We start from the raw sequence: 27,500 nt of genomic DNA on the forward strand, positions 1-27,500 counted from the left end.
AATATTCACTTAATAGTGTTTTTCTATGCAAAATGCTTTTAAAATGTTATGTCCCTAATTCAACACCCTTCAACTGTTCAAGGGTTTCCAGCCTTATATCAGGCTTAACTTAGTAAAAGCTTTATAAAAGACTTATATTCCAACAGACAGATGATTTTAACACAAAGAAAATCAGGTGAGAACACAGTATATTAAAGCTTGATATGCTCAAGCAGTGCACAACTTTATCCATGAACTCATCTGATAAGGAGGCAGTAAAGTGATAATGGACAATATGGAGGATATTTGAAATAATGGTAAACCATTTACAATGTCTACTTAACAAATATTGGAGAGTATCTAAAGGCCTGGATACAGTTATGAATCAATGAATCTCAATGAGCTCTCGGGCCTAAGAAGAATGAAAAGGCCAAGATGCAGACTTATATGAGCAAACAAGTCATGATAATATCTGCTTTTTGTCACCCAAATGTGTGGAGCTGTCAGGACTGCAAATGAAACTAATTTAAAATCAAGTAAATCAGAGCAGCGTTTACTCTTTATATTCAATTAAAAGTTACTTCTGAACCATATCTTTACCTAACATTTCACATCTCATCAGTGGATCCAGGCCATAAGACACATTTGTTAAATGATGACTTTAAAAATGAGGTTGTCTGTCTACAATTAGTCTTTGATGCTACTACAGACAAAAACAGACTTATGTAGAACACATGTATTTATTTTAATACACACAATAGATAAACACAACAAATGAAACTTAACTTTCAGTAATACACTGACAACCTAAATTCTAAAAAGTTCTAAGTTCTAATACTTACTTCTAATATTTCTAATACTCTCCTCTCAGATTAATGTATTGTTATTACACCTTTTCTCTTTACTTCTCTCATGCGCTTACTATTTCATATTTGCAAATTTTAAAAATCTACTTAATCACAAAACCTTCTACTCTGTTTCATACCCAAAAAAGAATCCCACTTCCTGTCTTCATTCAGAAATGCATTTATACACAGAAACATCCTCCAAACATGTTGGAGCTACCCTGTGTATTTCACTGCTAGTTTCCCACTCTGGCTCATTCAGTGACTCTCATAAAGCTAAATCTTTGTTTTTTTTTCCCATTGGTTTCCTCTTTAAAAACACATTGCTTTAATAAGCCTGATTTGTTTGTCAAACAAACCTGAAATGTATTCCTGAAATGTATTTTATTATATTCTACTCCACTACAGCGTGTTCTGAGCCAAATGCTATATATTTTTAGCAATTCATAAAAAAAATCTAATTCATTAACTAAACAAATCTATTGCATTTGCCTTTGCTAATAACATTCCAAAATGGTTAACAAAAGGTCAAGGTTAACAAAATTAAGCATATTTCGTTCTTTTTTTTCCTCTTTTCCATACTAGTGTTTTTTTTCCCCCAAAGGACAATGTATGTTTATCATGTTAACTGGAGTCATTAGCACAACATTTGTATAGAAGCTTGTCCCAGCTGGCCTTCCATATGCAGAGCTTTCACTGAGCCTCTTTTTGTTGCACATACAGGAGATATAAAAGTGGGCCCTTGCCTAAACACACATGCTGTGGTGGACGTGTGGGGAATACAGACGCTCACTGGTCTACTTACCCTAATTTGGCGCGGGGACTGAGATGCCCATTTTAGATGCATGTTTGATAAACACAACACACAGAGCCGACCAATGACAAACCAAGAAGAAAGGTGCATGGAGAACAATATCCCGGGAATGAGGCAGTGGAGGCGGTTTGGATGAATAAAAAGGGCAACCCACAGAGGGAGAGACCTCTGCCATAACACGTCCAGTGGCAGACGGTTCACAGATTCAAGCCCTGAATTTCCCATCTGGCTTTTGCTTACAATCCATAGCTCCAAAATAGAAGGAACAGACATGAAACATTTCCCCTTCATAGCACTTTTGTTCTTATTTACTTAGTTCCAAATTAAATGTGCATTCATGCTCTTAACTGATTGAAATAATTTTTCAAAGGTATGAACATGCTTTTGCTCCAAGTTAAAAACTTTCATCTCTAATTTAGTTTTAGTGAAAGGGTGTTAATTACTTATTCTTCGATTTAAATCCCACTTCTGTTAATGTTCAGAAGGAGAGGACTACTCTGGTCATGAGCGTGAAGGTTGATGTTGCGATCAGTGTTTTTTCATGGTAAGGTGAGAAGGCCTCACACAGTGGAGGTGTCAGTCAGCTGAGCTGCAGAATCTTTGTATCCACAAGCTTAAATGGCTGTTCTGTAAAAAAAATGAGCTCACTGTCACTGTCAAAACCTCTAATAGCTATATGACATAAACGAAGAGGAACAGGTGGTTGAATGGCTTGAGGAACACAAGCCTGTGTGTCATAGAATGAGCCGCTTTCACAGGGCCACAACCAGAAAACAGCAGCAGAGGGGAGTTCAGGGATGATGATTTGCAAGGTGTGTGAAGGAACAGTGCACACACCCATTTCCTGCCTTTATCTCTTTGTTTTAATGCCCTGAATGAGTCTGCTTACTAAGCTGCTACTTACCTTCCAACCGTGTTAGGCAGTGAGGTTAGCTGGTTGTCATCGACTTTTAATGTTGTCAACTTTTTCAACATTCCTACAAATGAGCAAAAATATTAATATATTAAATCACTCTAATCACACATCTACAAACACTTAGAACAGAAATAAACATTTTGGAATCCCACAGAATCTTTGTTTGAGAAACTTGCAGATTGTTTTTAGCTATGAGTTTGAGAGTGAGCAGGTCATCACCTATCGTCTCAGGCAGCTGCTGCAGCATGTTGGAAGAGAGCAGGAGGTCCTCAAGGGACTCGCACCCCGAGATGTCAGCATCGAGACTCTCGATCCTGTTCTTGGCCAGGTCCAAGTACCTCAGCTGTCTCAGTTTCCCTATAGACTTCAGCAGTAGACCAAGAGGGTACTGAATGCTCTGGAGGCAGTAACTCTGGGTGGAGTTGTGACAATAGCTGTGGCTATGGCAGGAACTGTGGCTATGGCACAAGCTGTGTCTGTGGCAGGAGCTGTGGCTATAGCTGTGGCTATGGTTGTGGCAGGAGCTGTGGCTATGGCACAAGCTGTGTCTGTGGCAGGAGCTGTGGCTATAGCTGTGGCTATGGTTGTGGCAGGAGCTGTGGCTATGGCACAAGCTGTGTCTGTGGCAGGAGCTGTGGCTATAGCTGTGGCTATGGTTGTGGCAGGAGCTGTGGCTGTGGTTATTGCATGAGCTGTGGCTATGGCAGGGTCTGTAGCAGGAACTGTGGCTATAGCTGTGGCTGTGACAGGAGCTGTGGCAATAGCTGTGGCTGTGGCTATGGCTATGGCTGTGGCTGTTGCTGTTGCTGTTGCTGTGTTGCTGGACTGTGGTTGTGGCTGTGTATAGTGGTGCTGTGCTGTGTGCTTACCCCTGGTATTGTCTGTAATGAATTGTTGTCCAACCAGAGCTCCTTCAGGTTATGGATCTGCTCCAACACTTCTGGCTGAAATACCAAAGACAATCAGATGTAATGTAATCATAGGATACCATTTGTGAAAATCAAATAAAAAAAAAAATCCTGTTTATCTTTACTATACAATGTAGCCTATAAACTATATAAAAATGCATTAAAGATCAGTAAAAAATAGCTTTCTAAATAATTATTAGAACTTCCAAGCAGTGCGGTTTGCCATCTGTAGTTAGCCTGCAGGCGACTGCAGTCAGCTGCCTTGCTCCAGGGAAGAGACTTGATGGTAACGGACAATCCCTCTCCCACATGCCATGTAGTTAGTGAAGTGGACTCCTCATGGCATGCTGAATACTGTGTGAAGCCTTCTCGCTCACACACCAAACGAACGTTCACACCATAAGGAGCCAGACTTAAGAATCAGCACCTTATATAAGAAATATATTTATTTCTGAACGCTAACCTCCTTCAATGTATATTTCTGCTTTACATTTTAGAGTTATTTCACAGTGTGTCTGTGTGGTTTATTTGATGAGAATTGTTTTTGTGTTTGCTGATATGGTTTTGTTAATTGAACAGATTGGGTTAATGAACATACTCCAAAAATGACAACACAGATGCTCAGTGGAGTACAACAAGCCAGCACAGTAAATGATTTCAACACATTTCTCCTGCTCTGTTCATTCCCCATTATCTTTCGGTGTTGAGATGTTATTTTGTCTCATTTCTACTGAGACTGCCAATTGAAAGAATTGTAATTAGTCGGTCTGTGTTTAGCAGTGCCAAACCAGCTAAAATCAATGCTGGAAAGAGATGTTCTGAGGGAGATGTCTTTTCAGCAAAGAACTCCATCTGAAGGATAGAACATGCATGTTGTATTCTCATTTCATGTGAAACATTTTGTGTTTAATTCAGCTTTTTAAAAAAACTAAATTCAGCTATACACTATTTTTTTTTACAGCTTTTTAAAAATATGCAAATCACAATAAGCTTAATCAAGCATTACTATCCTTTTGTAGAAATACTGAGAAAGTCAGTATTAATTTGGCACTAATTACTTATGACTGCTAGTTATTATGCCCCATTATATTTCTGGTGACTGCACAACCCTTTTTTGTACATTTCACATACATAGGGAATTAATCATTTTAATGCCATGAACATCATTAAAAAAACAACAACTGCGAAATACGCAAAGAATGATATTGTTTAAAAAAGAATTAGTTTATTTCTTTGATGTTCCTAAGGCTTGTATTACCCAAAGATTTTAAATAAAGGTTTGTAAATCAGGTTAAAATGTTTCCAAATCAGGAGAAAGCCTCCTCCGCATGTAATGGATGCCTGTGTCATCCTCTGATGGCTGGAGCTGCTTCCCTCCCCTCTCTCCCTCTGAGCTTCGGCATCTGTGCTCCCAGAAATCCCACAGCAAGGGCCTCAATTAAGGAACTTTCTGCAGCACAGGCCTGCAAACGCAGCCAACATCTGCTCTGGTCACAGCATGGCTCTCTCACGGCTGCCTGCAGCTAGTGCCTAGCAGTGCCAGCTTTGCCATGCCCAAGCTGGATGTGGGAGGCTTGTCAGAAGGAAAAGTGAACCCACAAAGCAACCCACAAATTTTCCAAGAATAAAAGGAACTAGTAGGTTTACACTGGTTGTGCAGCTGCAGTTTGGAATATTATATGTATAAAATATATAAACTACTGATTAATGTATGTTTAACTGAGGCCAGATAACATCCCCAGGTAACCTCACATCCAACAGCAACCACATTCTCCATCTCTCTGGAACTAAGCTGCGTATAATGGCACCTCAATTCTGGAATGCCCTTTCTGAACATCCCTGAATTTAGAAAGGTTTATTATTATTATTATTACACTAATTGTGTCTTATTGCTTCTGTCCACTTCTGGTTCTGAGCTCCTAAGAGTAGTGAAAAGGGTGAGATAATAATTACACATTCACCAGAAATGGTCAAAAAAGGTTTGAAAGGCTCTCCTGAAATGGGACACAGATTGACAGTCCAGTCCGTGGGACCGTAAAGCGCTGATGGGTGTTCTCTTGTTACTCGGGGCTTCAAACAGTAAAGCCTGCTTATTGCAATGCCAAACCATCTGTTCCCTTTAGAGGCACTGAAGCGATCATGTCATTTTTCCTTCACCCAAGGACAAAGCTCCCTGGATATTGCAAACCTGTGCGTGATGCTAATAAAAAGTTTATACAGCTTTAGAACCCCCCCCCCCGTACTCTGCTGAAGAAGTTGGAGACATGCTTGGCTTATTTGCTCAGTAAGTAGGAAACATGACACCTATCTGAGATGCCGAGTCCTCGTTGTTCCTGTGCAGCTATCTGATTCCCCACGGGTGAGTGCTAAAAAAAGCAATCTTCCAACTTAAATCCATAGACTCTTAATTGTTAGCCCTTACTTCAACAACTCCAAACTTGACATTTTTTTCTGGACTGTGTATGTTTACATTAAGTAACAATAAGTCTAATCCTGAACAGTGTACGTTGTATATGCCCTAATCAATAATCCATATTTTTTGTGCTGTCACTGTGCCTCTTCTATTTAAGATCACTGATGAATGCTGTTAATTACGAGAGGTGGTTCCAGGTTCAACCTGCATATGGTGAGAGTCATTATCCTAGGAAAACCCATACAAGTTCTTACTCTGGAGTCACTACCTTTTCCCTTGACACACTAGTAATTTGCCAGCTCGTGTGCTGGGTCATTGATTTGAACCATGACTAAATTATTGCGACACTGGGTGCGGCAGTGGGTTAGGGAACAGAGGCTAAGTCAGATGGAATACTGCATGGTTTGCTTGCCATTGTTTACTTCTGGCTGGAATGAGCTGATTAAAAGCAGCACAGTAGCAAGCATCCTGTCATGCAAAATGTGAAGTGTTTGAACCCGTTCATAAATAATACATTGGTGCATGACGCAACCAATACAGCACGGCACTGGGGAATTAATGAGAGGCTCCGGATGAGGAGGGCTCACCCCCTCCCATCAAGCCTTTCTGGGTCAAATCCTGCTGGGTGAGATGACAGCTGCCCAAGTCATGGCTGTCTTCAAAGGGAGATCTCTTTTCTTACCAGTTCAGTGAATTCATTGCTTCCCAAATCTAATCGCTCCAGCTGTGACAGCCTGTGAATTGACCTGCAACCGGGAAAAGACAGGAACAGACCCAGAGATGAGGGCGAAGACTAGTGACCGTTTACAGAAAGTGCAATTTGAAGCCAGTCATATCAGTACATCACAAAAGCTACAATGGGAGACTTACCCGCATCCTTGCCTATTGGTAGAACAGTGGAAGTATAGTGAAATTCTTTTAAAGGCTATTAAATTCTATTAAAGGCTTCACATTTCCTTATTATACAACTGTGTGGCTGAAGTTTTACACAGTAGTTTTACATCATTGACACGACTTTTCAGATTCTCGGTTCATTTCATACTTATACATGCATTATCACAATTTCACATTCTACCTCCAGAACCACAATATCAAAGAACTGAATAAACTGTGACCTGGTTGGTGCTAAGGAAAACATGAGGGGTTGAAATGGATGAAAGTACAGCTGTCAGAGTTTTGCATTTACCAGCTTTTAAATTGCTTCTATTTATGCCTGAACACTTCCAAAATGTAATCTGATCTTGATAGTCATGATAATAAATAAAGACAGTCCAGCCTAAAGTAACAAACAGCATAACATTTTACATTGCCATAGCTATGCTGAGGACATAGTTTAAGCAATAAAGGTCACTGATGGAAAACAAATGTGAACCGCTAGGAAAATGATTGATTAGAATCAAGCATTGCAACCAATTCACGTATTGGCTTGACCTTCCCTGGCTTGTAAACATAGCATCGCCTTTCAGTACTATGCTGATGAAACACAGCTGTATATATTGTGACGATGAGGAGGCGAGGCAAGATGCAGAGATGAGCCGTTGTTTTCACAGACACAGACATTTATTGTACACAAAACCAAAAATTAAACCAAACACGAAGTGATAATAAGACACAGAATGTATCAAACGTCCTAGCGCACAACGGAGTAGCTGCAACCTACTGTATATGGGGCCAATTAGCGACAAAAAATGACTATAACACAAGGACTTAAATATAGATACACATAACTGACTAAAAAAGGGGGGGATACACACACACGCACAAAGACAAATACCAACAAGATATCACACGGACTTGTGGAGGATTCAAGGAAGAGGGGGCCATGCTGTGACACATATCCGCCAAACCACAGAACAAACAAGTACCTTACAGGATTAAAGAATGTATAAAACACACTAGGAACTGGCTACTAAGACATTTCCTTTTACTTAACTCGAATAAACCAAAAGAACTCTTACTTGGCCAAAAGCATGCTAGATTGAAACTATCATATTAAATCTTTTCACAAGCTCCTAGTGTATGTGCAAAAAAACGAGTGTATCTCTTCACACTGATCTCTCATTTGTTACATTACTAGAACAGCCTGTTTTCAACTCTGATAAATATTCTGCTGCTAAATGATGCAGAGAAACTAGTCTGTGCATTTATTAAGGTTAGATTACTGCAGTGCCTTGTCTGGGTGTTCTATCAGGTGTCTAAACAAGCCCTAGATACTCCAGAATACAGTAACTGGAGTCAAGACTGGAACCCAGAAATATGACCATATTGGCTCTATTCTACTGCCACTGCACTGGGTGCCAGTTACATTTTGTATTACATTAATTACATAATATTACCTATAAAGTTCAAAATGATCATGCCTGTAAGTTCCTAATCAACCTTATAGTTCATTATGATCTACCACACCACGTGGAAGCTTAGTAATTCCCAGAATTCTGACTCTGCTATGAGTCTCTGTTATATCTCTCTGCTGAGCTATTCATCTGCTATTGCTATCCTGACTGGATGCTGGTGCAAGGTTGCAGCATTCTAGATTTCATGATGCAGGCACGAGTTGTAGATGGTGCAGCATAGAATCCACAAACAAGTGACAAAGATCACAGGGTGAAAGCTAGAGATCTACAGTCATTTCTTGCAATAGATAATTTTGTTATTTCTTCACGAGTCTTCCATAGGAAGATCACTAAATAAGAGGGATAATTAACTGGAGTTTCTCCCATAAATCACTGTTTTCCTGTTTCAAGTCTGCTTAAGAATAGCTAGAGGCTCCACACCACTAATAGAACAATATTTTCTGGGTGGATGTTTGAAAATTGGAACTTCTAATGTACATAGCATTACTTCTGGAGACAAAACATATAAACACAGCATACCACCTAACATTAAAGTATTGTCCCAGCTGTGAAGAAGATGGAGAGAATATAATGGCGCGGGACTGTTTTACTGCCTCAGGGCAAACATTGAGAAACCAATTATTTCCAAGATGTATGAGATAATTCTACAACAGAATGTCAGGACATCTGTCTATGATCTAAAACTCAAAATAGTTAGGTCAGGCAGCATGACCGTAATCCAAAACACAGCAGTAAATCAACAATGGAGTGACTCAGAAGTAATTCTGTGTTTTAGAATGGCCAAGTCAGAATCCTGACCACTATTCCATTTAAATAATGAACCATTATCTGAAGCAGACCATTGAAGCAAGACACAGCTAAATTATGCAGAAACAAAAAGTTTTATATCAAGAAATATATAAAAATAACTCCTAACTGTACTGCAGCCCTGATCAGATGCTATAGAAAGCATTTGAATGAAGTTATTTCAGGTAAAGGAGGCAACACTGGTTACTAAATATATGGGTCCACATTAAATTAGGCTAATGTTATTTATCATCATAACTGTGATGTGCCATTCATGCAGAAATCCAGGTAATTTGAGGGTGTAGAAACTTTTTTTTGCAAAAAGTTGTACTGTAAAAGAGTTTACCAAACCCGCCTTTATTAAAAGCCAGTAGGATGAGCCTTGTGAGGTAAAAGCAAAAAACTAGTTTTACAGCAGCTACTTTATATGTAACCTTACATGTGCTTCATATTTGTGTGATGTTGGATGATGGCTGTGTGCTATATATCCATGCCTAATATATCAGTACACACATGAGTCATCTCACTGTCGCCTCGGAAGCTGATCAACACAAGTGCAATGGCTCAGAAGGGCTGTCAAGACTGGGTGGGCTGATTAAAGTGAGAGAAGTGTCATGGACTAGTTATGTAAATGTGTGATAATACTTTTACCCATTACAACAAACAGTGGCTCTACCTCATGCCTCTACCTCATGCCTCTACCTCATGCCTCCAAACACCTCATCCTATAATGGACCATTAACCATATTTGTCACTGCTTCAAAGGCCACATTTCAATTCCATTCAATTAAAGACTCTCATAAGAGCATCAGCACAAAGCAATGAGATAGAACGAAGCAAATCTTCAATATTCTCTTACAGTAAACTGTTTAAGTGGCTGCTTTAATGGAAACAGAGTCAAAAGGCTTACTTGCATAACTCACACAACATAATATAACATCTCTATCTCATGAGCGCACACCCATGTCACTCACTTTGGCATGGTTTTCAGATGGTTCTCTCGAAGTTCCAGGATGCGTAATTTGGACAATCTGAAAGGCAGTTGTCATAATCATTTAATCACAGCCATAATCCAGAGAGAATTTCTCTCACAGCCATAATCCAGAGAGGTTTCAAGGATGATAAAACCTAACGCTACTAACCTAACAGTTTTTGAGCAGCTTTTGAATTTACTAAAATAACAGGTTTTTTTTCCTCTTTTCTCTAGAGTGAATGAGCAATTAATTATCAAAGATGAGATGCCAAATCTCCATGTATCAGAGCAAGCATTGAGTAAAAAACTGTAGGAGTCAGCATTTGTCGTTGTTGCTTTGCTCAGTACATAAAGAACCGACAGCTCGTGTCTGAAAGCTCGGTGTAAAAGTGAGAGGAAGAATGCTATACGGCAGGCTCTCTGTTGTCAGGACCCGCTGCAAAAAGGAACCGAACTTCATTGAACTTCAAATGGAAGGTGAAAAAAAACTCATCATAAGAGGTTCAATGAATCCAATATTTTATGCCAGTCTGGTTACAAACTTTGCAAAAAAAGTAGGCAGCAATAAATTGTTTACAGTGCAGAAAAACAAGAGTCTTTGGGTTAAGCCCTTACCTCCCAAAATTGGCGGGCAGGTACTCGAGGAAGGCATCATTTAAGAAGAGCTGGGTCAGATTGAGGAGCTGGGTGAAGCCTTCTGGGAGTCTGAGGGAATGGAGAGGAAAGCATGCCCTCTTAAAGACCAGGGCCACATCATTCAATAAACGTTAAGTACCTCAGAGTCACAGAGGGGAGGCACTACTCTAAGCCCATTACCCTCCCGCCAGCAGCTACCCTGGGCTACACGGCTCCCCGAAAGATTACAGTCCAATGGTGCAACGATGAGGGAGCAAGAATGCCATGCAACAGGAACGCACTCTGTTTTTAATCTCCTCCTGCAAATGAAGTTATTGTAAGTCAAATCTTAAGTGCTCTTCAGCTGTGATAAACATTTTGAAGTCAGATGTTTTTACCTTTAAGAAAATAGGCAAAAAAAGGCAAACATTCTTTTAAAGGGTTGTGTTGTCCATTGAAACATTCATCAAACATCAGGATCAGGAAATATTTAGAAATTCAGAAGCCATCTGTCCCTAAGGTAGCTTTGAAATATGGGCTGTGGTTCTTGTACTTACTTGGTTATAGGATTTACACTGGCCTCTACAACTGATAAACATTTGCAGCACTTGATATTGTCAGGAAACTCTTGAATGCCTGAAGGAATGAGGAAAGCATTTATAAATCAGCTTGTAGCCTATAGTACATAAAATCAAAATAATGTTTATAGACAAAATTAGCATAAGATGTATTCATTATTCTAAACCAGAATGGCAATGTTTCCCTAAGTCAAATTATCTATAAGTTTAACATCTACAGAGAAACTCGCACAACAACAGAAGAACCTGTGGATCACAAGATGCAAAACTGACAAACGTACCATTTTTACTTATATCTAACTCCTTCAGGTTTACAAGGCTAGCGATAGTGGTTGGCAAGTTGGAGAGGTCATTATCAGGAATGCTCAGCTTCCGGAGGGCCTGACAGTTGAAGAGTTGCTGAGACAAACATATAGATATATAGACAGAGAGGAGAGAGGAGAGAGAGAGAGGTGTACTGATCAATACAGCATAGAGGTGTATGTTAGGTGTATTGATCATTTAAAAGAAATCCACCTTTAAACCTGGAATGATTTCAAATTGTAGGATAACTGCACAGCAGTATTGAACAGCATCTAATAATGGATTCATTTATGTTATCATCAGTATGAGCATAACAACAACTAATCCTCTTGGACACAAGCAGATACACAGCACAGCTATGTTAGCATGCCATAGCTAAAAAAAAAATGATATCATAGTTAGAGCTCTCCTATCATAAATAAACATTCTGTTACATTGGTATTTAGAAGACCTTCCTGATTAGAGAGAGAACATCAACAAAAAGTATCCCATTATTACGCTCAAATAATGGTCTAAAAGCAGCTGAAACCTGGTGAAGGGCTTGTTTAATGAGCAGTAGAAGACAAGGAGTCCAGAAAAGCTTAATCCACCAGCATCTTCAGATCACACACGAGCCCTTTCTCCTACATGCCTCACGGATGAGCCATATGGGTGCAAAACCCTCAGAAACCAAGGGCTTTTCCAAGGGTTCATTTACATTTTTTACATTTATGGCGTTTAGCAGACACTGTTATCCATAGCAACTAACAAGAATGTCTTTAGTTGTTTCATTTCAAAGTCCATGTGCTGATATTAATATGAGTTTAGTGAATTTATTAGGCAAAACAGATAAACTATGCACTTAAAATAAACATAAACTGCACAATGTACAATGTTTAAATGTGACAAACTTAATCTTTCTGCACTGTGTATAAAACATATCTAATAGGATCTGTCCAGGGTACTGCTCTAGCAATGCTTCTTCACTGCTAACAATGTTAGTGTATAGTGTATATTTTACTTGTTCAGGGATACAAGCTAAAGAAATGTCTCTAGAGGAGATGTTCCCACTATAGCCCCAAAAAGCTTTTTTATTAGCGGGCAGATTTTGCCAAGGTGCATTGCAATGTTAGCACTTACAGTTCGGTAAATGAATAGTGTCTGCAGCTAGAGATGAATAGGCTACTGTTGTAATTTTATTGCATAAATAATGTCATCGTATAATAGGTTGAATGAGGACTAATGCAGTGAATGTTCTGAGGTTGCATAGGATGGATGGTTCAAGCTACACTGACACAGCTGTTGCTACAAAAACATGCAAAAACATGTACTGTATTTATGATATGATAACTTTACCATAATTGCCCTGGAAAAACTGGAACAGAACTCACCAGAAACATACATGTCTGTTCTGTATCTTTCAGGGGTGCAAGTGCTATAGAGATTCTTCTACCATGTACCACACAAATGCCTTTTGTCCTCCAGAAAGTACACAGGGTTTGAGCCTGAGCTTGAAGAGCGCATTTCCTGTTTGTGTACAGGATCTTAAACATACATATGCCTTGTACCTTAGGCAGCTCCTCAATCTGGTTAGCATCCAGGTAGAGCTCCTCTAGGGTGCGTTCGAAGCTGAAGATCTCCTTGGGGACCTGCTGCAGGCTACAGTGCGAATAGTCCAGCACTGAGATGACCTCTTCCTCCCCACGGAAGCATCGGCAGGGCACCAGGCGGCCGATGAGCTTCCTCTTGGTAGTCATCTCCAGACACTGCACTGTAGACCAGAACCAGGGGACAGTTTAACTACAAAAACAGCAACCAGTGTAGCCTCATACATACACAGACTGCTATCACTTTATTCCAGTCACACACACACACACACAAGAACATGGCCAGACTAGCCTCATACATACACATGTTGTTACTAGCTTAACCACATAAACACACACACATATATATACACACACACACACACACACACACACACAAACGGCCTCCAGACAAGCCTCATACATACACATATGGTTACCAGCGTAGACTCATATACATACACATGGCTACCAGCTTAATAAAACAAAAAAAGATTTTTAATGTTTCACTAACAGTCTCACAAACACAATTACATGATTATAATTAGTGTTAGTTGGTGACCTGAGAAAAATAAAGAAACAAAGGGAAAAAAAATATAATGGCAAAATGACAATACCACAGCTTACAGAAGATATTAAACTGAAACTGCATGTTTCACATGCATACCCAACAAATGAATAGGACTACATTGACTGCATTGGAATATTTTCTACTACATATTTCCTTTTATTATTTTGTAAAAACTGTTAGTGTTTCTAAATGACAAAATTGTAGGGGCTATGTGAATGCCCCATGTCCCACTCCATAAGACATGGGGTTCAGCAAAAGCCAGTCATGCTGAACAAATGGTAGCTTTCATAATCATCTGTGACAAAGTTAAACACAATTAACAGACTGGACATGCAGTCTCAAGTTCCCACCATAAAACTACAAATGGAACTGCCAGGGCTCCATAATTACTTATCAGGTACTTTATTCTAAAAAAACAACAACAACAAAAAAAGCAATAAAATAAATGTCTGTAAAACAGAAAAGCTTCATTACTCCAGTCTTTACTGTATAACAATGATTATCAAATATTCTGCTGGAGACTGTGCTGCAAACAAGTGAATAAAAATGTAGGTCATATAAATGTATATTTATAAAGGTCATATAAATGTTCTTTAAAAAACAGAGCAAGGCAGATTTTCATCTTCACTACAGTTCAACAAAAGGTAACAAATCATGACATACAATCATTATATAGTCTATAATAAAGGGGAGAGTCTATAATAAAGAAAAGCAAATCATAAACCCGAAAGTTTCTCCTCTGATGGCTCATTAGACACTGCTAATGTCCATTGACTCAGACTGTGATTACTCTGCCAGTCAAGAAACTCCAAGTTGCTGTTTTCTGGGACATACTTGGTCGTGGAAACATTCCACTACATAAAAGGGAGCTACTGCTCACAACCACATAGATCTCGTCAGTCTGGGAAGGTTATCTGGGCAGGTTTTATGTTGATGCCACAGCAGGCATATGTGATGTCCAAGAAGGTCCTACAAGCCAAACAAAGCCATGATAAACTGATACAGCAAGCAACATTGCTTCTTTCAATCCACAGCCCTAATGAATATGCATTGCACTTCTGTACTGACAAAGAACAAGCGAGAGAACAAGAAAAGAAGCAAGGGGCCGCTGTAATAATCTCCAGGGATGGAAATACATGGCTCTAAGAGAAAGCACTGCAGAAGGTGTTAGGGAATAGCTGTATGACTGAAAGGTGAGTTGTTGCTGATACAGACTTCTTTTGTCTTTTGCAAATGCAAATGTGAGAATGCAATAATTAAAGCATCTCCTATCCAAACAAGCCCTTTGAACAAAAGAAAGCATAGTTAGCGGTGTGGCCAGATAACAGAGAACAGCAGTGCACAACTCATTTGAAATTTTAAATGAAAGTGACAAGCTGGGCCAAACTGCATCTGGTAAAGTTAAATTACACATGATGTCACTAAAACTGAACAGAACAAATAGAATGTGAAGTGCATTGCTTTTTACCATCTTAAACTGTACTGGGATGTCACACTAAAATGTAATTAGCTAAATCCACTGCTATTTACTACCGAAAAATGTAATACAATAAGGTAGTTTAGTGACAGTAATAGTTTGTTATTTCTACTTTGATCTACATCATATCTGGTTTAGAAAACCACCAGAAATGTCCAGAAAGTGTTTTTCTGCAAGGTTAGAATGAAGATGGAAATGGCTCTGCGGGTCAAGACATGCATAGCTACACTGACTTGCTCAACATATCGCTCTACTTCACAGGGTCACAGAAGAATCCCCCAAGATAAAACCACTGCCTACGTGTGTAGATTCCATGTTCTTCAGAGACTCTATGCAGACGCCGAACATCCTTACAATCAGAAATGTGTCAGCAATGAAACTAAACAGGAAAAAAAGGCTCAGGTAAGAAATACACAAAGAAGATAATAAAAAAAAAAGAAAAAAACAAGCCTCCTTCTGCATGCAAAATATCAGTTTATAAAAGATTCTTGAAAGACACATGCAAGATCAGCCAAGATAGGACAAAGTCAGCCGACCCTGAAAACAAACAAAAGGAACTAAGATAAGATGTCTATTCCTCTCCAATCTCCTGCAGCTAGGTTTACTGACAGAACTCCAGAACATGGCAATAAAGAAGAGTGCAGGGGTTTAACTGGGCCAAGGTGAGAGTTTTTATTCAAGCATAGGTACAATATTCCATAGGACCCAAGAACCATTAACCTATTATGAAACTAAAGCCGATACAGGCAGCATGGTAGCCTGGTGGTTAGCATGTCTGTCTCTCAGTGCTTGGGTCTTGTGTTCCCTTAAAGGGAAGGGTGACGTTTCCATGTTCTCCCTGTGTCTCTCAGGGTTTCTTGTTGGAGGGTAAGTTTTGACTGGATACTCTAAATTGTCCTGCATGAATGTGACCTGTGTGTAATTATATGTATATATGTATGTATGTCTATCGATGGTTGGTGCTTTGTGCTTGTCTTAAACTCCTCCCCTTCCCCTGTACCCGGTGCCATCCCCCAGGGGGCTGTGGTTTCCACAGAGAGCATGCTGTGCGCAAATTGGCTGCCCTTCTCATTGGTGTGTGAGTGACTGTAAAGGCTGATTTCTGTCTGTAAAGCATCTTTGAGTTTGAGAAAGGTGCTATATAAATTTGACAAATAATCATAATAATAATACATGCAGCATATATATGTCAACAAAATTCAACCAGGATCCAAATACTACTACTACAACTAATAACAATAATGATACTACTACTACTACTACTAATAATAATAATAATAATAACTGTGATAAACCTCATTTATCATTTAGATAATTTTTAATCAGAAATAGATCCAAGTCAAATCTGTCACCTTACTATATAAAACACAAAGAATGTTGGCAACCCTGCAAGAATCAAGATCAAAGCATAAGTAAAAGTAACAGTATTCTCTTACTACTTATTATATAGTGACTCTTCCTAAATAGCATGAACAACGTCCTGTCATTTCATATTTAATGATGTGGGCAACACTTATTTGAGCCCTCGAATCAGTAATGCATCCTCCTATATCAGGACAACTCTTAAATAATTCAATTGGATGACGGGGGATTCTAATCTAATCAATCAAAATTGATCTTAAAATAGCAGTGGAACATCTCTCTGCTCGATTATAGCACTACAATACAACAAGGGAACAATTAGCTATTCAAACAGAAAGAAACAATAAAAAAAATTTAAAAAAAAGATTTACAAAATGAGGGGAAAGGGCCCGGCTGTGCTGAGGGCCCCAGAGCACCCAGCCAGCTCGCTGCTGACCTGTCTTCCACCCAGGAGAGGGCTCAGGACCATTAAAGCAAGACCCTCCCAGTAGCATGGCAGCAGATACTGTAAGATGGTTCAAGAACTGAACAGCTCGTCCATGTTTTCATGGTTCCATGATTTCAGACTGTTGCAGATTGATCAATAAACCTCTTGAATTATCCTGCTACACTGTATAGTTCATTATATATAGTGTATATAGAGTCCAGTATTTAGACATTTTTGTCCCTTGTATTATTAGCTTTGAGTGTATAGTCCATGTGAACTGTCTATTGTTCCTTGCTGAATCATGTCTATGTTGAGTCCACTAAGGCAAATTCCAGCCAGCTATGATGGCATGGCAGTAAAAGACTGAATCTAAATCTGATCTGAATCTGAATCTGAATCTAAATCTGATCTGAATCTGAATCTGAATCTAAATCTGATCTAAATCTCTCATGAACATAAAGTATCAAGGCTAAGAGTATGGGCTCCACTGATTAAAGCAGTACATTGTCACACTGATGTAACTAACACTAATCAGTGACATAATCAGATTTATTTTTCTTTACATCAATCTTGTTTTCATCTTTAACACAACAAAAGCATGCAAGATTCTTACCAAAACACCCCCAGAATAAAGATGATGGAAGGTTCCTTTCTAACCTCATATCCCTATGTGCGATCCTTTTATCCCATAATGTTAAATCTCGGGCAACATCACATCTCCAATTTTCTCAAAATAGTGTGACAACTGTTCTTACCAAAAACTAACAAGATACTCCACACGTCTCACCATAAATACAGCCTAGGGATTGCTGCTATAAGTGCCGTGTTAGTGATGCAATACCTGTCACTGCCCTATAGATTGATTCTTGATGTGATACCGGTCACTGCCCTATAGACTGATTCTTGATGTGATACCGGTCACTGCCCTATAGACTGATTCTTGATTTTCTTTGATTAGGCTGTCTATTTCATTTTTATATTAGGCTGGAGGTTACATGAAACTCCCCATTGTTGTTCAATGGTTGCCGCAGACAACAGTTATTCCTCTAATTATCATTCATCAAGAGAAAATGTTTTGTTGATTGCTATGTTAGATCAATAAATTGCTGTAATTATTTAACTGTCTCATCTGTTTTCCCATTCCAGTTTGCTTTAGGTACAGGTATGTCGTGACTTAGTCAATGACTTCATTTTAACAATTTATCCTCCATTGTAGATGGGAGAGTTTGGTGAGCACTGCCTGCATTATAACCAAGCACCAGAGTAATGGCAGATATCCTGACAACAGAGGCAGCCTACTTCACTAAACCAGCCATACCCCTGTGAGTATACATCTCTCAGTTCTCACAGCAATTACACCCTTGTGTGGTCCTTAGTGCACTGCAAACCTATGTAATGAAATGTTCTGTTTATAAGAGTGATGTTATGATGACATTATCTTATGTTATATTTGTGGTCCAGGTAATTATATTTCCTATCCTGGAAACTTAGGCTTATGGGCTGAAGGTTATGGCTCTCTCTGAACTGCTCATTAAAGCCTTAGACTATGTAATACAGTTCAAGATAATTCAACCCAAATGAGACAGGTCTCTGCTTTTCTTCTTCCACAAATCAGTGACAAAGTCCAGGTCTTTCAACCACTCACATAATGCTCATCTATCGTATTTTCGATTTGCAAAATGGACACACCATGAAGCGAATACTACATGCACCATCTTCAGCGGTCATGTCCAGTCCCACACTGCAGCAGAATGAAAGAACAAAAGTCTGAGCTCAGTACAGCACCCAGCCAGCTCTGCTCAGGGTGCTATGGAAACTGTGTGACGCAAGAGCTGCTTCTGCAGAGGCGAGAGGACACGTTCACAACTTCCCAGCTCCACTCCAGAAAAATGGCACCAGTTTTTTGCTTTTGAAAAGGTTTGCATAGGGACATCTCTTTTAATTCATGACACTTAAGAGGGAGGATGACTCAAATGTGTGAAAGAAAGACACAATGTGTTACTGTGATCTATAAGAAACTGAATAGTCACGCGATTAAATGTTAGAAACGTAGTTATTGTGTCGACTCTCCCTCTCCCCCAATTAGGAAATTTCACTGTTTAATCTTTTAACAAAAATGTTTTATATGCTTAATGGCATGTTTAAATGTGCTCTCGGAGGAAATAAGCAGCATCACATTGTACAAGCTCATTAAAAATCGATGTGTACTGAATTCCACAGGGCTACAAGCAGCCAACCTGACATGTATTACTCGTAATAGCTGAAATGGTTACCTAGGTAACCACTGCTTGAGGAGGAAACATTTTTCCTGACAATATTTCTTTCAATCCTGTTATCTTCTTTCAATATGCATTATGTTTTTATTTCACAGCTTTGTTAATATTTTCCACATTCTGTAAAATGTATAAATAACTAATATATAACTCTAAATAATATTTAAAAAAAATATCTTAATGGCCCTTTCCAAAAACAAATACTGAGAGACTGATGCTAATGTTTCTAAATTTAATAAGCCTTGTAAACATACTGAAGCATCATCTTTGCTGTACCTTTACACAAAAATCTTTTATATCTGTCAGTGTTATGTTTGGATTCTCAGTAAAGTCACTAAGAAAAATCTCTGTGTGGGCATCAAGAAAAATATGGTATATTTAGTAACTAAAGTGATTCATGGTTTATGGTTTAAGCAGGCATATTGACTTCAAAACACAAAATGCAAAAAAGACAAAAGTTGCAATGCTATAAATATATGATGCTATATAATGCTCAATTTAACTTGAAATATTTTGGCAGCAGGAACATACTCTCAAGAAAAATCAAACAAGCAGCTTTATCACAAACACACTCATATTTGAACACACTGCATTGGAAATTGTCAGAGAAACTGTAACTTCCCCGAATATACGGAAAATGGTACTTCTCTACATGCTGATCAAACCGCCATACTTTAACTTAACCTTGGCTGTTAGGATTCCAAATAGGTGGTGGCAAGACGGTCTGGACAGTCTGGTTTTAGGCCTAGAAGGACAACTATTTGTCATTCTTCTGGAGTGAACTGGTACTTGATTTCCATTGCTAAACATTATTTTAGCATGTCACTGAGTCACACACATGTAAAAGAAAATACCTTTTGTATTTCAATGATTTAGCAGATTGCCACGTACCTCACCTCCTGGCTAACTGCAGAAGATCTGGACACCCAAATGCTAGTCAGTTAGGATGTTTACAACTGTGGGAAAATGCCAAAAGGATTCGAAGTGGTCAGTTCATCCTTTGCTATCAAACGGGAAAGCTGAATTTCATGCTTTCTGTACACTATGTCACACTTAAATACTGCAAGTAGGTGCCAAGTTTGGTGAAAAAACATTAATTTATATGACATATTTCTTGATCAAATTGCTCAGCTCTTTAGCCAGTTAGATACGTCATGTTTATAACTTTGTGTGTTGTAGTGTCATGTCCCTGTCCACTGCATCACCTCCTTTTGTGGTCTAATGTCCTCCTTTTATGGCTTTTTAAAGTGGCTGCCCTAATTCCAAGCCTCCTTTCTATCTTCTCAAAGTCTCCTTCAACTTCTTTTGAATGCCCACTTAAACCATGACTGACAAAGGATAAATTATATTACACGGTTTAATAAGTAAAAATATCACTCTGAGGTAAACATACCGCTAAGAAGGAAAGAATTCAATGTCACATGACAACAGCATGTGGCAGCTCTGCGCGGACAATATCTGATCAAATCTGATCAAAGCTGATATTTCTCAGTCTCTTGTTCTTTTATGGGTGACCTTCTGTCAGTATCAGCTGATGTAAGTGCAGTTGGTCAGTGGGTGTGCTATCACTGGTCAACAGGGGACCAAGCAGTCTCTTTTGACAGAGTACATGCACCTTCTTATCTGACCATGTGCCAAGAGAGGTTTATTAAAGGGATGTGCCAAGATAGAGCAGCTGATTTAATAAATTCTTTACACTGGTGAATTCATATGTCAAATGAGTTTTTATGCATCTGACTGTGGGCAAAGTGTTTTCACCTTGATTTATTTAAAAAAAAGTAAATAAATAAATATTGTATTTTTGCTAAAAAAAAAACACCTGTTTCACTTGCATATTTTGTCTGAGCATGCATAGCCAAACTTATAACAATCTTTTAGCAAAATCAGAGCATAACACTTAATTTATCACTATCAATTTGACTAGAGAAAGACAAGAGAAAGAAGAATGGCAAAACTATGAATATGCAGAGAGCGCTTGACTGGTCTGTATCTCAAAAAAATATGTGACATTTCAAAGCTGAAAACTGTTTCAAAGGGCCTGACAAAGAAACACTGTGGGGAGAAATACCCAATCTGCAGGACAGCAACTCAATGCATTTAGTCTAATCAGCATTGTGTGTGTGTGCGTGTGTGTGTGTGTGTGTGTGTGTGTGTGTGTGTGTGTCTGTGTGTGTGTGTATACTGTAGTAAGAGATGTAGAGATATTCCAAATTGTATTGAAGTACACAGATTTTCTCTATTTCTCTTATTGTTTTCTTTGCTTTCTCCTTTTTCACTGTTCTCTGGTTTTTAATTTCTCGATTACGTCTCTGTACCACTGTACTGAATTACTACGAATTGCAGCTGGACCCTAACTTGTCCTTGTGATACGTGACAAGTAATGAGGAAGAGGAAGCACGGATGGAATGTTTCTGTTATTTGAACTGGAGTACTGATGAGGTGGTACAGATGATAGCTGAGGGCTCACACAAAGAACATGCAGAAACTCCCCTCAATATTCAATCAAGTACAAAGCACTAAAGTAATCACAGGAAAACTAAAAGATATTTCAATGTCCATCTTCTTTGTCCTGTCTCAACATAAAATTGAATGAACAGTCAAATTGTTAGGTCACTACATTTGTGGTATATCTGAATTTCTAAAAGTGATCTTGAAGTTTAGCTAAAATTATTCTCTGTGGAAGTCTGTGAAAGGTCTTTTTTGCACCATCTTTAATACAACATTTTACAAAACCCTGAAAAATATTTCAAATGATGTGTATGTGTACGTACACACACACACACACACACACACACACACACACACACACACACACTGACACACACACGCACGCACACGAAAAAATGTCAGGGTACTAATACATCCTGATTTTTCTTCAAAAATCTCAAAAATATATCCGATATTTTAAGGAAAAAATGTATGGAAAATTTTATATGCTATTTTTTCAAGTCTAAACAGATGGTAACTCTTTTAGCCATGCTTTCACTGGAACAGGGTAATCAAAAAAGACCTATTAATTTCTTCATTTCTATGGAAAGAATTTTAGGAGGAATTCTGATTATTTGCTTTCAAAAGGTCTATATCTCTGCACAGCTCCAGAAACGATGAAATAGAGTATGTCTTTGTTCTTCAGATTTCATACATGTATCTGCATGTTGGAATTCATTTTGTTTAACCTCTCAGGTGTAAAGTAGATTGTCATCAATCATAAAATGTATAAATCTGAAGTGTTTATTTATAGGAGCTCTATGAGCATGTAAGCAACAGTAGTTCCATTCATCTTATATAATGTCAATTTGTTGATCATGGTTGATCAAGCAAGTCTCTTGAATTCTGTGGTTACTATAATCTTACTGGCCTGTTGGTTGGCAAGACTAACATTTAACCTTTGGAGACTGAATTATTTATCGCTTGTTACTCTACAGGAGTTAAGATGCTAGATGATAAGAGTGGACTTTTATAACACTGGAGTTTATAAAGCTCCATAGATACAAGTATTTAAGAAAATGAGTTTGTGTAATATTAAAAATTCCCTTAATTTCTTCAAATGACATTAGCATATTATCATTATAAATATCAGCCCTCTTCACAGATTTTGTTTAGTTTAAATGCAATGTTTAATACATTTATTAAATAGCTTGTGTTTGTTTTATTTAGTGCAGTCTTTTGTTCACTTAATTGCCACGGTGGAAATGTTCTACCCTCATCATGGTGTGTTTCTCTGTTGATAACTCACCCCCATTTTCCTGTTTAGTTCAATCACCTCTCTGTTTGTTTGCTTTTTAAAGACTCCTTGTGCAGAAAATGACATTTTGTTTGTTTTTTTTGTTGTTGTTTGTTTTTTTGTGTTGATGCTACTTTACCTTTTAGAAATATCTGCTGTAGCACTATATACTTCTATAAAAGAGACTGTAAACATTCACATTGACAGCTCAGCCTTCACACTGACTGCACTGACAGAGGCACTGGTTACTGGGAAACAAAAAGCCAAGAAATGTCATATTCAGTAGTGGTGGTCCCATCATAGCAGAGTACCATGGATCTGTGTGGACTAGTCCATTCCTGAATTTTGGCCACAGAAAATCCTGTTTGACTTGTATTGGAACAACAGTGTTGAAAATGAACTGATCTAACAAATATATTTGTAATCCACAGCCTTACATTGCAACTAGAAGGTACTCAAAATGGTTCAAAATGGTCATGCGTAATGACAGAAAACGATGGAAGAATTTGAAAATATGATCATCCTAGCCACCTGATAAAAAATGTAAATGCCTAACTGACCACAGTGAAACCCTTTTCCTACTCTCCAAATTACACTCAAGCTCTTTGTGATAACATGTCGGTGTGTGTGGGAGGACATTGCAAAGAACATCTTGTTCAGCTGCGAGCTCCTCATTCACTACAGAGGATGACGAGGGAGAGGAAATGACCAAAGTGGGCTGGATTTACATGGGGCATATTCAGTTTTGGAGGGCACAATGCCAGTGAGCCCAAAAGCAAAATCATTATTACCCTCTAGCAAACTAATGATGTTAACACTTTACTAAACTCACTCACATTATAAGAACCATCCATGATGAGCACATCTGTGAAGGGGACTTCCAGTGTCAGCGGTACCTTAACATTTTGGAGTGTGAAGTGTGCATTGACACACTTTGGATGTTAATATGAAAGTGTGAGATGTTGCTCACACTATTTTTTATTTTTTTTATTTTTTTGGCAGGCAGCAAGCTGATTCAAAGTATGAAATGTGTAAACTCAACATATATAGGCTTGGCGCTCCCATTTCATGCCAAATTCCTTCACTATCCATTCATATCTGTGGTTTGAAACTGATCCAACAGTAAAGCGGTGCAGAGAATAAGGGTACAGCCCTGAGAAATGACAAAAAGAGAACATTGCTAAACTACTCCATCCTGTCATACGAATAGTGCAGGGGCTTCACTGAAGAATTACCCAACTATCCTTACAAAATGGGTCATAGTTTTGACTTGTCTGCCATGCTAACCATGTGACCTGCTTCCTTCTGATTTGCCTCTTGTCCCATTCCTCCTTCTCTTGAAAGGCCATGACTGCTCGAATCCAGCTTGACTGCTGCCTCCCAGCATGCGGGATGCATGCCAAAGCTGTGCCCACTCGTCAAAAGAGGCGGACACACACCAAATCAAATCTACCCCGCTCACAACAGAAAAGTCTCAGTCTAAGCAAAGCGTATGAAAGCTCTGGATTAACCATCTTGGGTTTTATGCTCCTGCTATGGATTTCAAGGCTTAAAATATCCATTGAATTATCGTCAGATACTTTATGTTTGCTGTCTTCCATATTTGTAAAGTATTATCGACATTGAAGACTTCCAGAATACTGAAGCATTACCTATCAGTGGCTCTCTGAGGTTTAGTAATATGTGTCATCTTATTCTGAGACCAGTTTCATTTAGTAACATAAGCTAACTGGGTTCTCTTTTCAGTCATGGGTGGTTCTTATAATGTGAGTGGGTATGGCAGGGAATCAGAAAAACATATACATATCATTCATATCATTATATAAGTAAAAATGTAACCTAATCACCAGTTTTTTTCAAATGGAAGTATTCAACTAAAAACCTAGGACAGAGAGGGCTTCTGTTACGGTAAATATTCTTATAAAAAGCTAAACAAAATCCTTTACACTAATTTTTTTTTCAATTATTCAATAGACAGCACTATCCCTATAATCCAAATAATAATTTTAAGAGTAACTGTTGCCATCTGATTTACACCAAAATGTTCAGTCAAGCTAACCACCTCACAGCGCCAAGCAGAAGGGGTGGTGTTAATCATTCAACAGCATGATTTACAAACAGCCAAACCACCAGGTTACTACTAACCCCACCACTGTACACGGTCTGTTCAACATTCTTATTATGAGATTACTTAGAGATAAATGGGGAGAATCAGTGCATGTGTTTGGACTCTGACAGTGATAAAAGATGCGTAGCTGGTGACAACTGCCAGGAGACTGTGCAAAAAAACTCTCTTGTGTTCAAAGTTTAGACACAGAGTAGTGGAGATGGCTATTTTGGGTCACCTTGATGGAAGGGAGGCCTAGCTGCCTATATGGAGCTCATGGCCCGGGGACGCTTGTACTAATGGAGACAGATTCAGGACACAAAGCAGAAGAGAGAGACCTTTTTTTAGATAAGATACAAGGGAAATAGAACAGGTAACTCTTAGAATCCTGCAACTTTGAGCATTTCCTCCATCTCCACCATGTCTGGGTAGTCTTCAGCATTCAGCATAGAAGCTTGATATTTCAAGTCAAATCAACAATGTCAGCAACTGTCAGATTAACAAGAACATTTTCTGTTTTCTTGTTTATTTGTTTGTTTTGTTCACTCATTTAAGCATTAGCTGTTATTTTGTTTGCACTTGTTGCATTTGATTATTGTCAATTAATGGAAAGCAAAAGAGACTACCAATAAGCCCTCCAGAAGCATGGCATCGTGAGCCAGGGAACATCATTAGACATTTTGAGATTTGTCACCTTGTACAGGGCCACCTTGTCACCTGTCGTTGGCACTGTAACTGCTATAAAGCACAGCTTGCACAGAGACATCTGTTCACTTAAGCTTGTTACTGTGAACTCTCAGTCATAGACGGCCATCAGGAACAATGTTAGGCTTCAGCACATGCACAGAGTCACATTGTGGGAGGCCATTTTTGCTTTGTGAAGTCAAAAAGCACAGTTCTCTCCACATGGACACCAATCTCATTCCTATGTCTGACCAAACATATCTACATCTGGTACTGGAATAGAACTACATAGGAGCTAACTAAATGAAGACGAATGAAGGAATGGCACATAATCTCATTCAGGTAGTATTAATCACATCTATGTTGGACAACAATGGTCCTGAATTCATTGTCCTGTCCTTCCAAGCACAGGCTGAAAAAGCAGACAACATCCACAGCTATGGCTTACGTCCATGTCATCAGCTCAGCTCGCTAAATCTGTTTCCAGCTACAATAATCTCACCCAGTATTATAAACTAGCATGTCTGAGGAAGTCAACAACACTGGAACTCATTTCCAAGGCAATAGACTCGCACTGGAATTAATTTCTTTGTTTATGTGCTGTTCATGAAATTCAAAACAAAATGCATCCTAAATGCCCCTGTAAAAAGTAATTAAATGGTGAGTGGTTTATAGCAGTGATTTTCCTTTGCATACTTAATGGGCTGCATGCACCAGCCGTTGGGTGTTCAAATATTGCATGAGACTACGGAGCAGGAATGAATCACTAAAGAGATAATGGGAAGCGTTAAAGCCTGACAATGGCTCTGCTGGAAAACATCTAAAATGCAATGTCTCACACCATTTATAGGATTAAGAGTTCGGTGTGTGTGACCAGTGACTTACAAAATGTCTTGCACAAAGTAGATGAGTTTTCAGTTCATTTAACACTCCCAGCGTCTGTATTAAGCCAGTGACATATCCGCTTATCTGCAAAAGGATGCGTTCTAGCAACAGGCCTTGAAGGAGCAAGATGGAAGATTTAAAAAAGTGCTTATATGATGTTTATGGACTTTCATTTAAATTGGTAGCATTCAGTAAATAGTTTACAATGTAGTAAAACATATCTAAATAGCTCAGCAGCATCAGATAAGCACCAAGGAATCTGGAATGCATCAAGTCCTTCACCCAGTCCTTTATCTTTCTAGAAAAAAGTGCTAAAAATGTAACACAAAACTGAATGAAATCCTCTCTTTTCAGAGTTATATTGTTTCTTAGCTCTAAAAAGCATGAAACGCTGAGCTCATTGGTACTATGCACCATGATTAGGACAGCTGGCAGTGGTCAACAATTAAACATGCTCTGACTGGGACTTGGTAGCGCAGCGAGCCAAAACACTCGAGCCCTAGGAAGGGATTATGCAAGTAAAAGTAATCCTTTTTGACCCAGTGCACTAAACCGGCTGGCACGTAATGGCATGTGGGCCACACACACTTGTATGTTAAGCATAGGAACATAAAGATTTTATGATCTTTGTTATGCTGAGGTTTATATGGGGGTTATAAGGAGGGGTGTACCTATAGTTACCATTAAAAAAAAAAAAGGAATATTGCAGGGTTATCTGAGAGATACCTTCTAGGAGCTAGACACACACATAGAGTTTCCTTAATGCATTCAGCAGTCTCAGTGCCTGGAATAACTGCAGGGATGCAGCAGCCCTCACAAGGGAAAAAAGTAAATGAAATAACTCATCTTTATGACTCAACTCATCTTTCACTTACACACTCTATATTCTACTCAGCAGCAAACAGCCTAAAAAAAAAAACTGTCTGGATTCACAGCTCAGG

At 38.7% G+C, this 27,500-nt stretch overlaps 1 protein-coding gene across 12 annotated transcripts in view; it reads right to left on the minus strand.

Annotated features, from left to right (window-relative positions):
- Nucleotides 1–27,500, minus strand: part of lrrc7 (leucine rich repeat containing 7) — an 83,535-nt gene that overhangs the window by 18,721 nt on the left and 37,314 nt on the right. For 9 of the 12 annotated variants that reach the window (XM_027013552.2, XM_027013557.2, XM_027013551.2 and 6 more), the window contains 10 exons: nucleotides 13,032–13,234; nucleotides 11,463–11,580; nucleotides 11,161–11,239; nucleotides 10,604–10,693; nucleotides 9,990–10,046; nucleotides 6,558–6,621; nucleotides 3,424–3,498; nucleotides 2,774–2,918; nucleotides 2,543–2,615; nucleotides 1,630–1,647 (listed from right to left, as the gene is read on the minus strand). In XM_027013552.2, the coding sequence (XP_026869353.1) occupies nucleotides 1,630–1,647; nucleotides 2,543–2,615; nucleotides 2,774–2,918; nucleotides 3,424–3,498; nucleotides 6,558–6,621; nucleotides 9,990–10,046; nucleotides 10,604–10,693; nucleotides 11,161–11,239; nucleotides 11,463–11,580; nucleotides 13,032–13,220 (908 nt within the window). In that variant the 5' untranslated portion in view covers nucleotides 13,221–13,234. Of the gene's footprint in view, nucleotides 1–1,629; nucleotides 1,648–2,542; nucleotides 2,616–2,773; nucleotides 2,919–3,423; nucleotides 3,499–6,557; nucleotides 6,622–9,989; nucleotides 10,047–10,603; nucleotides 10,694–11,160; nucleotides 11,240–11,462; nucleotides 11,581–13,031; nucleotides 13,235–20,050; nucleotides 20,112–27,500 lie in introns of those variants that run through there. The other 3 variants (XM_027013561.2, XM_027013550.2, XM_027013553.2) reach the window with 2 other exon arrangements.

This window comes from Electrophorus electricus, chromosome 3 (genome assembly GCF_013358815.1).
Source record: "Electrophorus electricus isolate fEleEle1 chromosome 3, fEleEle1.pri, whole genome shotgun sequence".
NCBI lineage: Eukaryota > Metazoa > Chordata > Actinopteri > Gymnotiformes > Gymnotidae > Electrophorus > Electrophorus electricus.